The following is a 19,900-nucleotide window of genomic DNA, read 5'->3' as shown; positions in this document are numbered from 1 at the left end:
TGAAATATTCTGGAAAATTATGCATGTTTTCTATTACAATACTAATGGGTTTAGTGAAATTTCTGTCAAATTTATAGGTTAAAATGAGAAAGCAAACACAGAAAAGGTCAGTCTTCAGCATCATGAAATGCACGTGATAATTTTGACATGACTTTGGAGCTCATGAATGTCACTTGTAAGAGTTCCAATTTTCATTTGGTTACTTGTGCATTTGCATAGAAGAAAATTTGGTATGCCATTGCTGTAAATTAAAGGGGATAAGAACGTTGAATTCTGGTCAAAAGATGAGGTTTATTGCACAAAGTCACTTTGCAAAAAACATTTAATCAAAACTCACTGTACTGAGGCAGAGATGAATGCATATGTCTTTTTCTGACGTCACAACAGCAAATGTGGCAAAGTGGCTAAAATGATACTTTGTTCATCTGTATAATAAATCTACCTACTTTTTAGGGCAAGAGGGTGTAAAGATACTTTTAGAATAGAAATTCCACCATAAAAACTTTTGTCAAGTTCATGACTTGTTAAAATGCGATAGTCATGTTAGGAATTTCTCTAAATTTTTACCTAATAGAGCTCTATACGGCATGTTTTTGTTGACCTTACAATGAGCTTAATGTCATTTAAAGTAGATCTTTAATAGCATGTTGGCTATTTTTCTTTTAATAGAAGAATGCAATTTGGAATATATACAATATTTAGCTTTTATTCTGTTTTTCTTCTGATTATTTACTCATACTATTAATAGGTGTGTATGCCTCAGCATCCTTTCTTACTGACATAATTTTGCACATATGCAATTCTGAAAAATAAAGATACAAAAAAAGGCAAGAAAGAATTTTCTGATGTTTCCTTGAAGATGGTTCTAAGTTTTGAGTTGGTCTTACAGGCTAAAAATGTTAAATGTTTAAATTGATAATTGATGTGTAAATTTTAAACTGATTTTTGTACTTCCAAAATTCAGCAGAATTTTGCAAGTCATTGTTAAGTGTTATACAGTGATGACCTGTGAGTGAAAAAAATCAACATAGCCTTTGTCCTGTACCTCCAAGACAGATCCAGCAGAGCACAAGCAATACACCTAAGAGTTATGAAGAAAATCATCAGGTGGTATGATAAGTGTGATTCTGAAATTTTGAAATTTGAACAAAATACCTTAAATTGAGATTTATAAACTCAACACTTTTTTTTTCCTCAATTAACTTCCCTTAACTGCAGAATACTTGGCATTACTTAAAGTTTAGGTTGAAAGAGAGACCTCAGTATATTTAGAGTAAACCTGAGACATGTAGTTTTGGTTGTAGTTATCTGAGGCCAGGTCCCTCACACCACAGAGCCTGCCTCTGAGCTACAGTTATTCAACACATTGGAAGAAGCACAGGGCTAATGTAAAGAGGGAAATACCTGGTGAGTTTGAGTACACTGTACTGGAGATCTGAGGGATATAAGTTACAGGTATATTAGGGGTGCAGCATGCTGGAAATCGAGTTGGATATACAGGGTAATTTAAACAATTCCATTTGGTTTTTTAGTCTGTTCCTTAATGTTTCTTAGAGATTTTTTTTGTTGTTTTTTTCTGGATAGCACTCTGTGTAAAAACCATAGATTCATAGAATGGTTAAGGTTGGAAAGGACCTTAACATTATCTGGTTCCAAACTCCCTGCCTGGAGAGTTTCTTCTACTTTATCTCCAAGAAAAAGCTATTCATCCCAAAACATAAAATATTAACTACTGCAAAACAGGTATGGGGGGAAAATATACAAGAGAAAGATGGATGGCTATTAACTAAATTGTGGCAGACTTACAAAAAATTAAGGTACTTTTACAGCATTGATGGCAAGGAAAGTACTAAATTTGGTAGATGAAGTGGTTTATTAAAGTCCTTGATGATAGGAAGCTTATGCCGGTATTAACTTTCTAAGAGAGAGCCTTCCAATAATATGCTATACGAAAAGCCCCAGCATCTTAGACCTGGCAGTCTAAGACCTATGTTTTCATTGTGTGAACCAGGAAAACAAAATTATTTGAGGAAGAAATAGCCAAAAGTTTGAAAACCTGCATCCTTAAATTAAGAAGTGCAAATCTGATTCTGTACACTAGGGTTTTTTTCATAGTTGTCTGGACACATGTGCTGAATCAGGTAATTTGCCATATCCACTTTTGTGTATAATGTCAAACATACCCCAGAGGCAGATCGTTGAAGTTCTTAATTGAATTAACTTCTGGATGAGACTGATGATGTATTAGCCTGTTTTAGAATCACTGTTCTCAGATATTATACCTAACAAGGATATCTAAATGCTAAAGACAGATTTCAGGCCAGAGTTTACTTCTCTTTCATAGTCTTCTTATGCAGGTTATCCAGAACTACTTCTAATTGGAGTTCTGACCTGTCAGTTTCTTTCTTGTTTGGGAAAACAAACAGCTTGAGTTTAGCTGGTACTGGTGCCATAATATTAACTACTCTAAAATGCCATAGTAAAGTTATAATTGCTTACAGAATCCTACTCTGATAGAATAGTTTTATTTTGTTTTGTACCTTTATGATGTTGTCTTTGTTCCTTCTAGGCATCTTTTTCATTTGGATTGCCTCATGCGTCCAAAAATAATAACCTTTCACAGTTTAAGCTTATAGCAGTACTTACAAGCTTTACCTTATTCTGGGCTGAATAAAAAGAAGCATGACCAGCAGTGATTCTCCCCCTTTACTCACCTTTTGTGAGATGCCAGCTGGAATACCATGTCCAGCTCTGCAGTCCCCAGCACAAGAAAGACATGGACCTGTTAGAGCAGGTCCAGAGGAGGGCCACAGAGATGATCAGAGGCCTCGAATATCTCTCCCATGAAGAAAGACTGAGAGGTTTTGGGTTGTTCAGCCTGGAGAAGGCTCCGGGGAGACCTTACAGGAGCCTTCCAATACCTAGAGGGGGCCTATAAAGAAAGCTGGAGAGGGGCTTTTTACAAGGGTGATAGGACCAGGGGTAGTGGCTTTAAACTGAAAGAGGGTAGTTTTATACTAGATATTAGAAAGAAATTATTTACTGTGAGGGTGCTGAGGCACTGAAACAGGTTGCCCAGAGAAGTTGTGGTTGCCCCATCCCTGGAAGCATTCAAGGCCAGGCTGGATGGGCTTTGAGCAGCCTAGTCAATTGGAAGGTGTCCCTGCCCACTGGATGATCTTTAAGGACCCTTCCAACCCAACCCACTCTATGATTCTATGATTTATTGTGTGCCTATACTAACTAATATGAACAGTAACTTTGGTACTTTCCTGAAGGTTTTCAGGTTTTTTAGTAGAGTGCCATGAGGTTCAGATACAATAAATGTCATCAGATTGCATTTTTTAAAACACTGGATTGTATTCAATCTTCTAATTCTGTATATAACTATTTAAAAGTCCAGTATGTTGTCTTAACTGGTAGAACACCGTGTGCAAAAGCTTAAAAAGAACAGTTCATTTACACCCTGGATTGATTTTTCTTTTTTTTTTTTGGTCAGGCATAAATTAACCCTGAGTTATCTAGAAGATAAGCAGAGCATATTTTTTATTTTTTAATGGTTTTAACCTTTTTTACTGATCTTGATGGGAGCTTTTTTTCTCATTTCATACTGTAAATATATTCTGTTTAAGTATCCTTAACATATATTAATATATTACAAGGTCCATCTTCTCATTTCTACTTGGTTATACTTCATTTTCAGTTGCTAGACTTTCTCAATAAATGTTCTGTTTATTAATTTAGTCATTTCTTAGATATTCTAGAGAACTGGAGGAATCAGATTTGTAGACGTAGAAAATAGTCAACCTTGTGTTTTCAAAGCCTTAGCTTTAAGGTTTGTTATTTTTTCATACCCATACATATTGTGTGTTTCTGTAGTTATACTAACAGTAATTCTGTAACCACTTAAGCATAATATACTACAGCTAGTGATGAAAAGCATGCAAGAAAATGCAAAATTCTGCAGAAAAAAAATAAAAAGGTGTTTTAAACCATTCCCAATGCTAAACTTTACTGCATAGTCAAACGTGCTCAGTTCTGGTCTCTGATACACCTACTAGTAATTTTCTACCCAAAAATATTTCAAGAAGATTAGAATAGAATTTTCAGACACACATATAAAAATATTTAGGAACTATTTATGGAAAAAAAATATAAATAGATGCATTTTAAATATTGAAAGAGATACCATGACACCAGCTGTAATTGATAATTCTGTTTTGGTATTGAAGTGCTAGAGAGTTTCCCTGACTTGCAGTAATGTAAGGAATATTTTCTTAATACTTCTTAAATACAATACAAGTGGGATTAAAATTAAAAAAAAAAAAAAATTTGCAAATATTGAATAGACTAAAAATGTGGTTTACCCAGGACACAAATAGAAGAACAGGGAAAGTTCTACTGCCTCTCATTTTCTAGAGACCGTTAAACTGCTCCTGCACCTTAGAGAAAGAGTGATTAAAAGAGATACTTCTTTTCCTGGTGGCATTGTGATCTGAAAGTCATAGTTAGTTTGCATGCCAGCAATTTCCTCTGTGTCATACTCAGTGTTTGGAGTTAATATTAACATAGCCATTTATAGGCAGGTTTTTAAGGAAGACGCACCATGTTTTTATTTGTCTGTAGCTTTCTGATTTCATAAGAAAGTGGTGTAAAGATTATCCTAAGTACTGATACACATAGTACTTTTTTTCTGACATACATAGAATATATTGCAACATTTTAGGTATTCTGTTATTTATTTTCTTCTAGGTTTATTCACACAACTAAACATCTCTCTTCAGAAACATTTCATAAACTATAAGAGTTCCAGTGAGAAGGGGTTGAAGCTCTTACACATCTGTGAAAATTTGGAGACTGAGTGTAATTTCTCCATAGCAAAAGAAGAAACTATAAAATCAGCAAATTAACAAATTATAAATTTCAGAGATCACCTCCCTTTGTGATACAGTATCTGGCTGAAGAGCTCCTCATCTTCAGGAATAAACATTCTTTGTAATTTCTGAGATAATGTCTTTCTAAATGCTAAATACCTCCTAAATATAATTAGCAGGTATTCTCTTCCTGAGAATTTCAGCTGAAGGGGTTTCAGGAGAGGAGAATGCTAACAAAATAAAGGCTTAAGAAACTCAAGATTGAATACAGATGTTTTCATGGTGCATAATAAACTGACAAAGCAATCAGTTGAAATTTTAATGTGAACATGCATGCTTGGATAAAGGTATATAGTTTGTTTTACTAAAACACTTAATGTATTCATGTATTACTTTTTCCAGATGCTCCAACATTTGTGTCAAATCAAACTATGTATTACTCTTGGGAAGGTAATCCCATCAATATAAGCTGTGAGGTGCTAGCAAATCCGTCTGCCTCAGTTCAGTGGAGAAGAGGAAAATCAGTTTTACCGGTAAAAAACACAACACATCTGAAGACCTACAGTACAGGAAGAAAGCTGATTCTAGAGGTAAGGCTTAAAAGGGAAATGTGAAATGTAACTGTAAAAGGGAAACGTGGTGACATGTATATACAAAGTCCTTTGTATCCTTATGTGACTTCAGCCAAGAACAAAGCAGAAGGGTAAAGTGGTAAGGAACTGCAATTGGCTGTAACAGCTGTTTCTTCATGGAGGCATTGGAAAAATAAACTAAGCTGCTGTTATCTTAAAGGTACCTGTAAGAACAAAACATGAGAAAGGTAGGAGACAGAGACTGCATCTTAATTATCAATTTACTTTATTGACTTGGCTAAATTTGGAATGAAATTAGTGTATAGCAAACCATGGTCCTTAATTAATTCACAACAGAGTGTAACTGGTGTCTCCAGCCCCAGTCTCACCTGTTACAGGGATGACATACTGTCTTCCTACACAGACGTGGAAGACGTTAGTTTTCTTCATTTCTGTCTAGTTTCAGGCTTATGTCTGAGCGTAAGCTTCTCAGTTGCCATGGGAAAAAAAAGGCTGAGAAGCTATAAAGCTAAGCTGACTGGGGGACCTACTTCAGATCCCAAGCAAGAGGTTTACAGTGCACTGAAAAAAGAAAACCCAACTTTTTTTTCCTAAAGTCCAAGCAAGTAACCTCGATTCTCTAGTAGAGGATATATATTCTAAGAAATATAGTCTTACTCTTGTTTGAAGGTCATCTTTAGGGTTTTGTTTAACCCTATGTTGTTAAGTAAAGCTTAACAACATAAAATATGCTTCACAGTCTGTGGCTCTCCCATTCTACTGTCACCTGAAGAGTTGGTCAGGTAAGCTAGATTCCAGTGAGGCATTACCTCCCTATGATATCCATGATTTATTCTGTTGTAAATCCTTAACTCAACTGAATTTACAGTTGAGCCACATCCTGTTACACCTACTTTCTCCACACACACCACCTCCCCCCCTCCAATATCTGGTGTATTGTGAATCCTGCAAACAATAAAAAGTAAATTATTATTCTTGCAGCAGCTATAGGAATCGACAATTTTCAGACCTTTAGTTGCTTATTTAGTAAAAATATCAGTTTGTGCAAATAGCATATGTAAAAAAAATCTGTTTATTAGATTTTTTTTGTTTAAAATTATAAAGTTGAGCTATGTCCCCATTTTTCATTCTGATTTTTTTTTAACTTTGATATTTAATTAGAAACCAATATTTACAAACCATATTCATTTTAAAGATTGCTCCCACATCTGACAGTGATTTTGGACGGTATAATTGTACAGCCACAAACAGAATAGGAACAAGATATCAAGAGTATACACTTGGTCAAGCTGGTAAGTTTAAAGTTGTTCCCTTTTCTTTAAGTATTGTTTTATATTTTAATCAAAATTAAGTTCAGAGCCACTTTTCTCTGTTTATTTTATTTCAATGGAATGTTGGCAGTTAATTTTAATTCTCTGAAAGTTGAGTTGCAGTATAAAGTAAAATAAACCATTTCCCTCTGAATATGAGTCTTCTTTGGTTTTAATTGTAAGGCCTTCTGATATGGGAAAAAATAAATTAGTAACTTTTTTCCTTTGCCCTTACTACATCCTACATTTATAACTGTATTTTCATTACTTCACTGGAGAGATATGGTTTGCAGGCAGTAAAAATAAGAAAGAATTTGGAAAGTCATTTTTTCCTTTTTCTCCTTGATATTTTCTTGATAAACTAAGGATGTCAAAAGACTCAAGTTCTTCTGTCTTCATTTGCACTCTTAGTTATTTAAAAGCACAGTTTGACCCAGAATGCTAGGTTTAAATTTAAGTTCTGACATATTCTACAACCGACTGTTACAGAATTTCTGAATATTTTTAGGTCCATCTGTAGTTGTTTAGGGAAATATAAAAATATGATTGTATGTTTGTTCTTTGACAGAAATAATTGTTCACTGAGAGCAAACAAGAGTTTCTTAGTATTCTTTTCAGGTATATTTTCTTGTGGAATGGACTAATGCTTGTTGAGCAAGCTTTGAGGTCTCCCAACATTTGTATCTACATAGACAAGGCAAATTGTTCCAGTTTTAATGACATCTATGGAGTAATAATGCAGTTTGTAGTACCAAAGGTACAGCCGTACTGAAAGGTATACACCCCTTGTGATGTGTTGTTACAGACTTATTTTCATCATGTAACTTTCAGGTCATACCATACTGCCAGATTGGCTGATACTTATTGATGGGGACAGATAGAAACGAAGTCTTGTACATTAAAATAAAAAAAAAAAAAAGGAACTTGTATATTTTTTATGATCTTCAGTGTTTCAGCAGTAACTTTTGATTATTTTTTTTTTTTAAATAATAAAATAATCTCTTTTGAGCCCTGCTAGGAGGACTTCTGGGGGTACTTTGCTGAAATGTACACATCCAGTCATACAGAGGCTTTCTTACTCAGCCTGGTGTTTTAATTTTTACAGTTTTCCTCAATAGGTTGATTATTTTCCTTTGTCAGGAGTTACAAAGAATAGTTGTTTATTAAGAAATTTCTTAGTTGTGCACAGCATGTAAAATTTTTCTCATTGCCTCTAAAGGATGGATTACTAGCACACACTTTTACCATGTATATTATACTACTTTTTTGTCTTTGAATAGTGATCAAAAGTGCTGAGCTTCCTATCATAGGAAAATGTGGAGTTTTATTGACAGAACAGATTTCTATGTGCTACGATTTTACATTATCCAGAAGACCCATTCCCCTTAATTTTAGAACTTTTGGAGGATATTATCTGTATTGTTGATCTTTTGATAGCTACATGTGACTAATGAGAAATATATTAGGTTTTTCTCTTGTATGTAACCATCCCTAGCCCCAGCTAAGTCCTAATTTCATATAATACAGTCTTTACTTTCTATTTTACAAATCTCTCACCAATATAAGGAACCACATAGTTTTAGTTATACCTAGAATAATTTTATTTTTTGAAAAGAAATTCCAAAAGTGAACAGTTTATAGAATCTTCAGTCATGTTCATGATTGTTTAACTGGTTGATCCCATTTATTTCAGTGGAATTACTTGAACAATTGAGTTTCCATAATGGAGCTAAAATTACGACTCATCAGTACTAATGAGCAGCTCATCAGTACTACATGTGACATTAAATATGAAAAATGAATACTCTCTGTGATGTTCAAAATTGACGTAGTAATTGAAATGCTCTAAATTTTAAGGAAAAAGAACTAATTTCTATTCCATTATTAATTTCTATTCTGTCTGTAATTAAGAAATCTCAAGACGTGCAGGAAGTTAGCATTGATTTGAACAGGTAAACTACATCTATTATGTATATATTACTTCTGTCATCATTGAATTTAGGAAGTAGATTTAGCTCTCTAAAAAATCTCAGGGCATGATTATATAAATATTTGTGGCTGGCATACAATATGCAGAATTATATTAAATTCATCAAACATTAGGACTGTACATAACCCTCTGCTTTTAGTCAGTTACATCTGTTTCTCTTCAGTAGCATGCTGTCTCTTTAGGACAACACGTGCATCTGTAAATTCAACAGCAGCCCTGGTTCTGCCTGTCCTGCTGGGCTAGGTGCTACACTTGTCTCTGGAGTATCATCTCTAGGATTTGTTATGTGTGAAGCTTCACTGGAAGGGAAAAGCAGTATAAGTACAGTGTGAAATCTGCCATAATAATTTCTCAGTTTCTTAGTCTGGAAGACAGAAGACTTGCCACTACAATTCAGTGTTAAAATCAGGATAGGAATGGGAAGGAAAAACTCCACTTGCACCTCTCTGGTGTCTTCCTTCTCAGGGCAGAAAAAATGAGAAAATGGAACAGTAATGCCAATGAAAACAGAGAAACTCAGGTTATGGGTTTTGCTGTGCACTGTCTTTTCATAAAACTGTATGTATTTACAAGAGCATCTCAGCACATACTGTATCTGATAATATTTCTCTTAGAGTTGCAAAACAATGTCCGAGAATATTGCAGTGCAGGGTACTCCATGATGACTATTCTAATAATTAATTTTAATAAAAAGTATTTTTCATTATTAATTAGAAAAGAACACAATATTTTGGTTATGTATTGTACTTCAGCATATTCTCACATGAGAGCCCTGGAAATTCAAGAAAGAGCAAATAACTCCATGCAAGCCGTATTGCAATGGTGCAACATTTTTTTTGTTCTTCAGAAAGCTTGATGAATGCTTAAAAAAAAAGTATTGGAATTATGAAAAGGTCAGTCAGGGTATATTTAGTGAGTATGTGATGAATAAAGAATTACGGGAAGTTATTATGAAAAGCATGAGCTATATATAGACATTCTATATAATGATGTGAAATGAGTATGTATCCTTAACATTGTAGTGTAGAATTTGTGTGGGGCTAGGGGTGTCAGGCTCCATTATGCTAGGCACTACTTACAGGAGTGTAATGCATGTTTCAGCATTCTGAAAGGTTTACATTATTAGCATTTGCATCTAAATAGACTTTTTTAAAAATAAAAACCTACAAATAACGAATGTAGTTCACTGCTACAAGTTTTGCACTTAAGCTGGAATAAACTGGAAATGAAAAGCAACCAGGGAGATGGAGGATAAAGCCACCACAATAATTACAGATATAAAATGTCAAATGCAGCTTTCTTTCCAGTTTTACTACCTTTGTTGCTTCACTTTGGTAGATTAGGAATCCCTAATGAATTAAAACCCATAAAAATTTTTCGTACATTTCAATACAGACAGATCTCCTTCTGGCTTTGACTGTAAGTACTAATGCCGGGGCATAGCATGCTTTCACAATGGTTCTGTCAGGAAAAATAAATACTAGTTCTAGCTTGGAGACAGTATTAAGCAAAGTCTGCTGGTAGGATAAATTTTACAAATAATTATCATTTTACTGAATAGTTTCCTTAAAATTCTGCAGGAATGATGTGTTGCGTTGTGTTTTGTTCCATTTTTCTGCTTTGCCAGTTTTCAGCAGAATCAAACTACCTCTTTTTTTTAATTTATTACTAGTTAAAATGTAATCGTACTGTCACAATGCCATTATCTTTATTTCTGTTGCCCTTCTTAAAATATTATACTTACCAACAATAGAAAAAGTTTTCTTTCAGAATTTAAACGTGATTTGCAACCATACCATGTTGTCTGGAAAGAAAACTATAACTCAAATTATCCAGACCTACTGGATCAGCCTGAATTCCAAACACTTTAAACCTTTCAAAACAATTGAAGAATTGCAGCCTGTCTAAGGTTTCACACTGAAAGGTGCTGGCCTTTACTGGTAAATGCTGAGAAGCTTCTGTGATTTTTTAAAAGTTTAATCACCTTTTAATCACCTGACTTGTGATGATGAGCTCTTGAAAATACCATATGGTTGACATCCTCCTTTTTTCATTGCTTAAGCATTTAAATTGCTTTATAACTAACATGTAGAATGTGAAAAGAACCAGTCTTCTTCATTTCTTGCCACTGCAAATTTATTACTTCACATCACAACCACAACTTTTAGAAGCCTTCTTAGGCTCTGTTTTTTATCTGTGACAGGCTTAGGCTTTGGCAGGCCAGGTGAGCTTGGCTGATTATCCCAATGGCTTTCAGAGCCTAAGGTGAGCACAGATGTTCCTAGATTTGCCCAGCTGTAGCTTAGTCATAGTTTATGTGAAATATCAGTATGCAGAGAGATGGTATTAAGTAGCAAAACATTTTTCCTTTCTGTTATTTTAAATGTTTTTTTAGAGATAAACTTGACTCTTCAAGTAAATATTTGTTTTAAATATTAATGTTTATTTTGCACATAGCAGTGTACAGCTGGACCGAATCCAGAGATCCTTAAATATAAATCCCAATTCACTTCTATGTCTCATAGCCTTACTCATCTTAGATTTTGCTTACCCCTTCTTGTATTCTGGGATAGCAAAGGGGTTAAAAGTTCAGATAAATAGTCTGATTCATCTTTTTTACCTCAGTCTTTCTTCAGTCTTTGCACGTAGAATATACTTTCATTTTTAATGAAGGTTGAAATTCTGATCTTATAATATCATGCCTGGAACTGCACTCAGTACAGATTAAGTGTTAACAGGATCAACTGCTGGCAGAAACCGTATTAATAGGCAGTGAACATAGTTTAACAAATAGCTATGAGCCTAACCTGTAGAATTAATATTGAAATTTTTCTCAATTGTAAGGAAGTATAAGCATGTACTATTTCACAGACATTTTTGACTCCAAAGGTCTAGTCTGTAGCCCCATCTCTTTCCCTGCCCTGCTCCGGATACTACTTACGTTCAGCATTTAGACATAGTTACTTTTATTCAATATCTATATGCCAGATATACAGAGACAGGAAAAGCTGCAAAACTGCGCTAGGAGCATATTGACATGACATAGGAAACAAAAGCTAATTGGAAGATGAATCTCTGACCCCACGACCTACTCTCACATTATCACTTCCTTTTCTCCATTTACACCAGGACTGCTAAACTCTCAGAAGGAAAATTCTCTTCCATAAAACTATCAGGAAAAATAGCTTGAAAAGAAAATCCCCAGAATGGTGGTCATTTATTGAATGAGTTGGGTAATTGTAGTACTAGATTTGAAAGAGTACTTGCATATCAGCAGTAGGAAACATAAGGTTCTTCTTGAAGAATGTCTTCTTCCCTATGCCGTGTTTATTACAGTTAATCTCACGCAAATATAAAGATGCATGGAAAAGTGATCTCCTTAACATTATGAAAGTCAAGAACAAATTGTATATGTAAATAACACACTTCTGTTTCATAACATGAATCAAATAATTGTCCTGGTTGAAACTGAAGTAACAGTAATTGTCTTATAAAGAGAGCATACAGAAACTAACATAAAAATACCCTGAGTGTAACCAAATATTTATTCAGCCTTAAACAAAACCTTTTCTTTCATATTGAAATCTTTTAACGGAAAAGGAATAGAAGTGTTTAGAAACTATTTCTAATATTATAGGTATCCACAGCAGCTTTCAGCTTGCAGTTAAATCCAAAGAGCATTTATCTTCAGTACTGCTGAACTATATTAATCTTCCCAAGTGACTGGTATCCACTTCATTCATACAGTGATATACTTCTTCACTTCGTCTATCCTGGATTGCTTTTGCTGGCATTCTTATGTTCTGTTTTTCCCACCTCTGTCAGAACAGTAATTTGAGCTAGGGAGAGAAAGAATGGTGCTTAAGATACTGTGGCTATCAGGGAAAAAGAATAACATTTCTCTCAGCTATAATGAGAACCTGCAGGAAAGGAGTCACAGGCTGGTTCTAATCCTCATTCTCTTCTGATTTGGGGATCAATGCTTACGCAGCAAGCAACTCATAACTGTTTCTTCAACATTCTGTATCCTGATGAAACGAATGTTTCCTGGAATAAGATAGGATTGGAGGGTTTGTACCCCTCAAGCAGAGATTTGCATTCTACTCAAAACTTTAATATCATGGATTGATATAGTTGGGTCTTTTAAGTAAATAATACCAAAATTATTCATCCATGTAAATAAATCTATGCTGGTTTTAACCCAATAAGCACCAAGCACTAGAAGTGTCAGGAGACCTGTGTTCAGAAATGCTGACTATAAGAGGTATGATATTAGCATTAATACACTCTGACAACTGGAAAAAATTAGGTGCCTGATATTAAAAGGTTATACAGATCAGCCCCTTCAGAGTAGCTTTGGAAGGTGCCCTTTTCCTGAGAATTTGTGGCTGAATATGTCCTGTAATCCATTCTTAAATATTTTATTAACATTTTTTGGCTCATTTTCATTCACGTACAATACTGGGTGAAGCTCATGTTGATTCTCTGTTTATTCCCAACTCTCTGACAGCCCTTGAATAAAGACCACATTTCATGTAAATAGTTCAGTGCCCACTAACCAACTGATAGTCTTTGGCTCAAATTCTTACATGTCCTTATAAAAATATCTTCCATACCATGCAGACAAAAGTAATGCCAAACCTGTAAGTAGGTATGAAACAAAATTATCAGGTATATCAGAAAATAAATTATTCATGGTGTTTCAGATCCCTGGTATTCTGTCCGCAGAACTAAAATTCTTCCTAGTATTTTAAATTGTTTGTAGTTATTACACTTTAAAATGTAGCACAATTAGAAAAGTTAGTCTCTAGTCTTCTATGTGTTAGTTTGGTCTTACATTGTAAAAGTAACATGATGTTTCTCTTTTCAAAGATGTACAGATCCCAAGGTTATTTCTGTGCTTTTGTTTCGTATTTAGCATCTCAACACCTACAGGCACCTGCTTTATTTCATAGTTCTTTTCTATTTTGAAAGATAATGTACTTGCTTTTGATTTCAGAGAAAATGTTTCTTTCAACCTAGTCTTCTGAAAAAAAAAAGGATTCATGTTTTCAGCTATATTTCAGAGTTTCATAAAAATTGCTAAATTATTTGTACATTTTTGTCTTAATCTTATTTAGAAGAATTCAGACTCTGAATGATCTTTTAAGCCATAACTGTTCCTCTTGCTAAATTGGATTTAAAGTTTGTTATTCTCTTTCACGTAATTGTACAGTAAACAAATGAATCTCTTACATTGCCCTACGATGAAATTAGCTGTTAAAAAAGATTGTATTATAAAAGAAAGGCAGAAATTGAAAGTGGTTTTGCATAATTTTATCATACAAGAAAATAGATGCGGTTTTCTTACAGCTCTCTCTTAGAAAGCTTAAGCTGTTTATCTAAGGTAAACATTATTACAGCATATTGTAGATTTATTTTTTCACATTTTAAGATGCTAAGGAAACTTTTGGGGGTAAATTATCAACTGTTTAGGTCTGTCTAGTTGCTGCTGATTATTAAATAATGTTTGTAATTTTTTAGATGTGCCATCAAATCCTTCTGGAGTACGAGTTTTAGAGTTGTCACAAACTACTGCCAAAGTTTTGTTCAATAAGCCAGATTCACATGGAGGTGTGCCCATTCATCATTACCAAGTGGATGTAAAAGAGGTAGCCTCAGATACCTGGAAAATAGTTCGCTCCCATGGAGTTCAAAGTAAGTGCACAAGAAATAAATGCAAGTACATGCTGAGGTGGGATGTTTACATAGAGCAATGTTAACATAATACATTCAACAGATCCTCGTTTCATTACATCCATATTTAACCTTCAATTTTTTTAACAGGCACTGCAAGTTAAAGCAGCCCCAACCATCTTCTGATTTATACAGCAGGAAGTGAATGATAGTTTTGCAGCTATCAGCACAGTGATGGGAGAAAAAAATGTAGTATAGCATATGATCTAATGTGTGTTATTTCTTTGCCTTTTGCATCCCATAACCCACACACAAAAATGCTCTACTAAGCAGACCATGTTCCAAATCATGGAAGCATTTTAAAGAAAAATTAATGAACATGTAGTTAACATATATTCAAAGAAAGACTCCGTATCTTCTGTTTTTCTTAACCAAACACAGAAACTGTGTGTATAAATGTAATACTGTAAATCATAGTAGCATTAATTTTAGTCCAGTAAGCTAGTTTTTCTTTCAGTACTAGAAGATCTAAAGACAGTATGTTTCCTCCAGTTGCAGGGCATACGCATTAATGAACATTAGTCTACCTCTTCCCTTTTTTTCATGTTACGTTTCAGATCAAGTTTGACACTTTTTTCTCATAGCTGCTTCCTTCAGCAAATGGGCAATAACTTTCTCTGATGGGAACTACACTATACCAAATACAAAAACTGGAGTGACCAGTCTGAGTAATAGGGTGCAGTGTACTCAAATGAGGCCAAGCCCGGTAACTATGGAGTGCAATCATATGGATGCATAATTTAAATGTAAAGCCAGAAAAAAAAAAAAAAAAAAAAAAGTTCTATGTTAACTTTGTAGAAAAGTGTATTTGCGTTGCTTCCCATAAAGCTTTATTTTCTATTATTTCTATTAGTGTGAAGTTTATGAAAAGATTAATTGATTACATTAGGGAAAGATGTATAACTTGACAGACTCTTGTTATTAGAGTTGCCTGGAGCTTCCTGTGAAAGTTCACATTGATTTTGAAACATTCTTTCAGTGTTACATGGCCTTAAGTGGTAAACAGCTAATTTTGAAGGTTTCTGTATAACATGATTTGATCTTTTTGGAACTTTTGGAACAGTACAATAACTGTTTGAATTGTAATTTATTCTAAAAAACAGAGTAGAATGGCAGGTACAGAAACCTGCAATCATCATGAAGACAATACCACTGTGAAGTAGATTGTGGGTATTTAGGATCTCTGCTGCTGTTCCTAATAAAAGTGAATATACAGCTTCTTTGAGAAAAAGTCTCTAAATGCTGCCATGTTGTTTCCCTATGTCTTCCTTTTTCCAATTTGCCTTTTTGTAATTTATTCTCCTTTCTCACTTGGAAGTTTTCAGGGGGTTTGCCTTCTTTCAACCACATATTTTCCTCTTCATTTCATTGTCCCCCCAGTTGTACTGAGAATTTTGCTGAGAAAACAAAATAGGTCACACCAGTTTTGAACATCTTAAAGGTACCTCTGAATAGAATGTATTACCAAAGACTACTTTGAGTGATGACAAAACCTAGTAAATATGAAAACAACCTGAAAAGTCATCTTGGTCTACATCCAGCTATACTTAGTAATAGTTAAATATTGGGAAGATAAACTTTGCTGAGAGGACATTGGACAGTATTAAAAATTAATGATACATCCATATTTAATTAATGATGTTTTCTAAAATTTCTATTCATATACCCCTGTTTAGAAAGACTGAGATTGTATATCTTTTGTTTCTCTTAATTTATCTCTGAACTGCTTTAGAAATCAAAAACTATTTCAGAATTTCAAATATTTGCTAAGAAGGAACCATCTTGATTTTGTAAATGTTGATGCTACACTGTGTAATTTGATAGAGAAATCAAAAGGGACCCAGCCGCATTTATTGGAAGTTCTTGCAGATATTCTGTAATGAGTTAAAAGCTTGTTCTATTTGTGAGGTACTTTAGGGCCAAATCAGAAAAATAAGATGTGCTACCAGAACACATACTGAACATCCCAGAACAAAGTCTTTGCAGTTGAAGATGTCAAAAAAACACTCCTAGTGACCATTATTAAAACAAAAATACTGCTAAGTGTAGCTGGAATATTTCTGAAAAAAAAAACAGTCTTTGCTTGTTTCCAGCAAGTTTTCTGAAACATCTGATTAATCTCTCCATTTATGTTTTAGCCTACTTAGAGTGTCAGGGTAGGATAACATTGAGATATCCTCTTCTAACTCCCTACTTTCAGTTCGTAAAGAAAAATTTAGAGGCTTTTCTTAGTGGAAGGCTCTTCATTTTTCTTTAGGCTTTTTGAGACATTTAGGATACTTTTAAGTCTTTTGAATGATAATAGAAATTGCATGTTTTTCAGACAGTTTCTCATCTTACTTTGGTAACTAAGAACCACTTCCCCTGTGTGCCTCAACATCTTCTCAGCTGAGTGAGGAGGATGTTAGGCTACACACAGTCAGTATTCTGTATTATGATTTGTAGTTGGGTCATCATAATTTCCACACTTGGTCAATATTCCTTAATGGAAACAAAATCACTTCTTTTTCATCTGTTCACATTTTAGGGGCAAGTTTATGGCTAAGATTCAAATGTAAATGCTGTTTACACAGGGACAGTTAATTGCTTGCAAATCTCAAGTAATGATGCATACATAATGCATGAGTCATAATTTTTTCCCCAGCAGCCAAAGATAAACTATGCTGAAATTTCACAGGATGTCCTTTTATCAGACTGATTTAACTTGAAAGTGCTAAAACAGCACTGCAGCCCTTTCTTGCCATTCTTCAGTGTAGGTAATATGCAAGTTCTGAAACCATCTTTTGAAAGAAAGAGAGAGAAAAACCTACATGCAGGAGAAACTTATGCCTAGAAGACTGTTAGCCTTCCAGTACAGGGTCTGTGAAAGCTAAACCGCATCTTCCAATCCCTCTCTACTATGAGCAGAAGGAATAGTGTAATTGTCTTCATAAAATTTATGAAAACTGTATTCCTCAATGAAACAAATGTGGAAATGTCTGTACGGAAGTTAGTTTGTAACTAAAGTGATAATAAAAGATTAATAGATGTTTCAAAAAGTTTTTTAAAAGAAATTTCTTCTGAGGCTACTAAGTCATTAATTTTCTTGTTATTATGACCCTATAATTATGTCTAATAACTATAAGTAGAATCATAATTTTCTGGGTTTTTCTATGCAAAATATACAATAGATGCTTACAAAAATTGTTAGGCATACTTATGTAAGCAATAGTCCAGTAAATATAGATAAGTTTAATCAGAACAAATAAGCTGTATGAAATAGATTCAGTGCAAATCTATTCAATCAGCCTGCAGTTCATCTAGGAAGAACGCTGATTTCTTCAAAGAATCCCTCAAAACAGTGGTTTTTGACTCTAACTGTATTAGTTTGAACTGTTTTCAGGTCAAATTAAGGAGAAAATTCCAGTTTTGGAGCTCTAGCCAGGAATATCTGTTTCCTTATTCCCTCCCCATTATCTTTGATAATGAAGAAAATATTGTTTGAAAGTCTGCTGATTGCAGCTGTTGAAGGAGAAGGAGCTGTTGATTGTTGAAGGAGCAATCAATAAATCTGATACACCAACTTCAGCCTATAAAAGTCATAATCATTACTGTCATAGTTCACCAAGAGTTCAATGAGCTAAAGGTAGCCAGATTTTTTTCTCCACTTGTTAGGTACTCTTCTAAACATGAGAATTGTTTTGTTGAAGGATGGCTGCACTTTACAGTCACGGTGCAGCGGGGCTCCCTGTGGGCCAGTGACCTGAGGGAAGGTGGGTGGGTAGGGACAGTCAGGGCTAACAGTGCTCTCAGGACCCAGATGTTTATAACCCTGTCAGTAGTGTGAAGAAGACCATTGATCTTGAAGTAACAGAAGCGCAGATAATATAGGCAAGGTTCATTCCCTAAGGGCATTTGCATCCTTTCAGCAAGACAGCTGGTAAATCCCTGAGTGTGAGATGTTGCCCATGCACCATGAAGAAGGGGGTAACAATCAGTGAAGCGCATTTGCCATGCTTTTCTCTATAGACACAAGGAAACCAGCATGAAGGCCTAAGATACCTGTGCTGGGAAAAATTGACTTACCACAATCTTCTGTGTGATTTTATTAAAAAAAAAAAAAAAAAAAGGAGAGGTTTCCTGTTCCATTTCTGAGTAATCAGCAAAGACTTCATAAGAAAAAGCCTGCATTATTAAAAGCCTGTGAGATTCACTGGTATAACTCTAATAGTGAAGCAATTGAGTTCTTGTTTTGTCTTAATAGAATTATAAACATTGGTAATTCTGGTTCAGAGGCAGCAAATAATGCATTCATACTGAAAAGGATAATAAAAAGGACTTAGTTTATACACAAACCTAAACCACTGTGAAGGTGTACTTGAAATCCCCAAAAAAAAACATGCTCTGAAAACTTCTGTATGTCTTAAACAGGAATACAAAAAACTTTATTTCAAATCAGTCAACAAAAAAAAAAAAACAAACACAACACACCAGACAAATCAAAATGTATGGGCTTTTTTAGTGTCTTTAAGTTTTGGTTTTTTTTCAGGAGATGTTCTGTTGAGTTTCAAGTCTTTTGACCGAATTATTCCTGGACTTAGTTCAACATTTGTAGGACATTAACATAAAATGTTTTTTACAATGGAAATATTTCCAAAAGCATGGGGTATTTCTAAAAAAAAAACAACCAACCAAACAAACAAACAAAAAACCCCAGAAAATTAATGTAAGACATACTTTTCTGAATGTTTGCGTTTTGAAGCTTAATGGTCAAGTATGTTTTCTCTTTTGACATTTGAGATTTTTCTTTGGGTGGCAGAAAGCAGAAGCTTTATGAAATTACATGCCAAATATATGATTAATTATTGAATGCATTACTTGTAAATGTATTTCATGCAGTAATATCAAGACACATCAGAGATGCTTTATCGACATATGCTTTTTTATTGAATATTCTATGGAAGGAGACAATAATGTTCAAAGTCATATGGCAGCATAATCAGGCTGTGTATGGAAAACAGTTAAATCTTTATTTAATGTGTTTTTACAACTTTCCATTATAATGAAAAATGAAAAGATGCAAAATATTAAAACCTAAGAAATGTTGAAATATTCACTCTTTGTACAAGACAAGGAAATCCACTGATTGGTGGATAAGTAGCATTTAGCTGCATATCTGAAAAATAAGTATAACAAACAAAAATAATTCTTTTTTTTTTAAGAAAAAACATACTAAGGAAGTGTGTACAGCATCTTAATCTTATGCAAACTGAAGACCACGATGTTTATGATTTTAGTTTTAGCTATGAACATGTTCTCAAACTTTAACCACTACTGCTTGTATTTGATTTCAGCATAACTTTTTGCTATCTCTCCGGTTCTTGACAATTTGGATATCAAATCTGAAAGAAGTACTTA

At 34.2% G+C, this 19,900-nt stretch overlaps 1 protein-coding gene across 3 annotated transcripts in view; it reads left to right on the top strand.

Annotated features, from left to right (window-relative positions):
- NCAM2 (neural cell adhesion molecule 2) overlaps positions 1 to 19,900 on the top strand; it is a 286,486-nt gene that overhangs the window by 209,024 nt on the left and 57,562 nt on the right. Inside the window, exons 10-14 of one of the 3 annotated variants that reach the window (XM_061453766.1) lie at positions 5,277 to 5,464; positions 6,663 to 6,759; positions 14,291 to 14,464; positions 14,594 to 14,644; positions 19,032 to 19,119. In XM_061453766.1, the coding sequence (XP_061309750.1) occupies positions 5,277 to 5,464; positions 6,663 to 6,759; positions 14,291 to 14,464; positions 14,594 to 14,607 (473 nt within the window). In that variant the 3' untranslated portion in view covers positions 14,608 to 14,644; positions 19,032 to 19,119. Of the gene's footprint in view, positions 1 to 5,276; positions 5,465 to 6,662; positions 6,760 to 14,290; positions 14,465 to 14,593; positions 15,822 to 19,031; positions 19,120 to 19,900 lie in introns of those variants that run through there. The other 2 variants (XM_061453765.1, XM_061453764.1) reach the window with 2 other exon arrangements.

This window comes from Pezoporus flaviventris, unplaced genomic scaffold (assembly GCF_033815535.1).
Source record: "Pezoporus flaviventris isolate CSIRO_AGI_PZ_B2104156 unplaced genomic scaffold, CSIRO_AGI_Pfla_v1 ptg000015l, whole genome shotgun sequence".
Taxonomy (NCBI): Eukaryota; Metazoa; Chordata; class Aves; order Psittaciformes; family Psittacidae; genus Pezoporus; species Pezoporus flaviventris.
The sequence above is the reverse complement of the archived record's forward strand: the minus strand, read 5'-3'. Positions and strand labels throughout refer to the sequence as shown.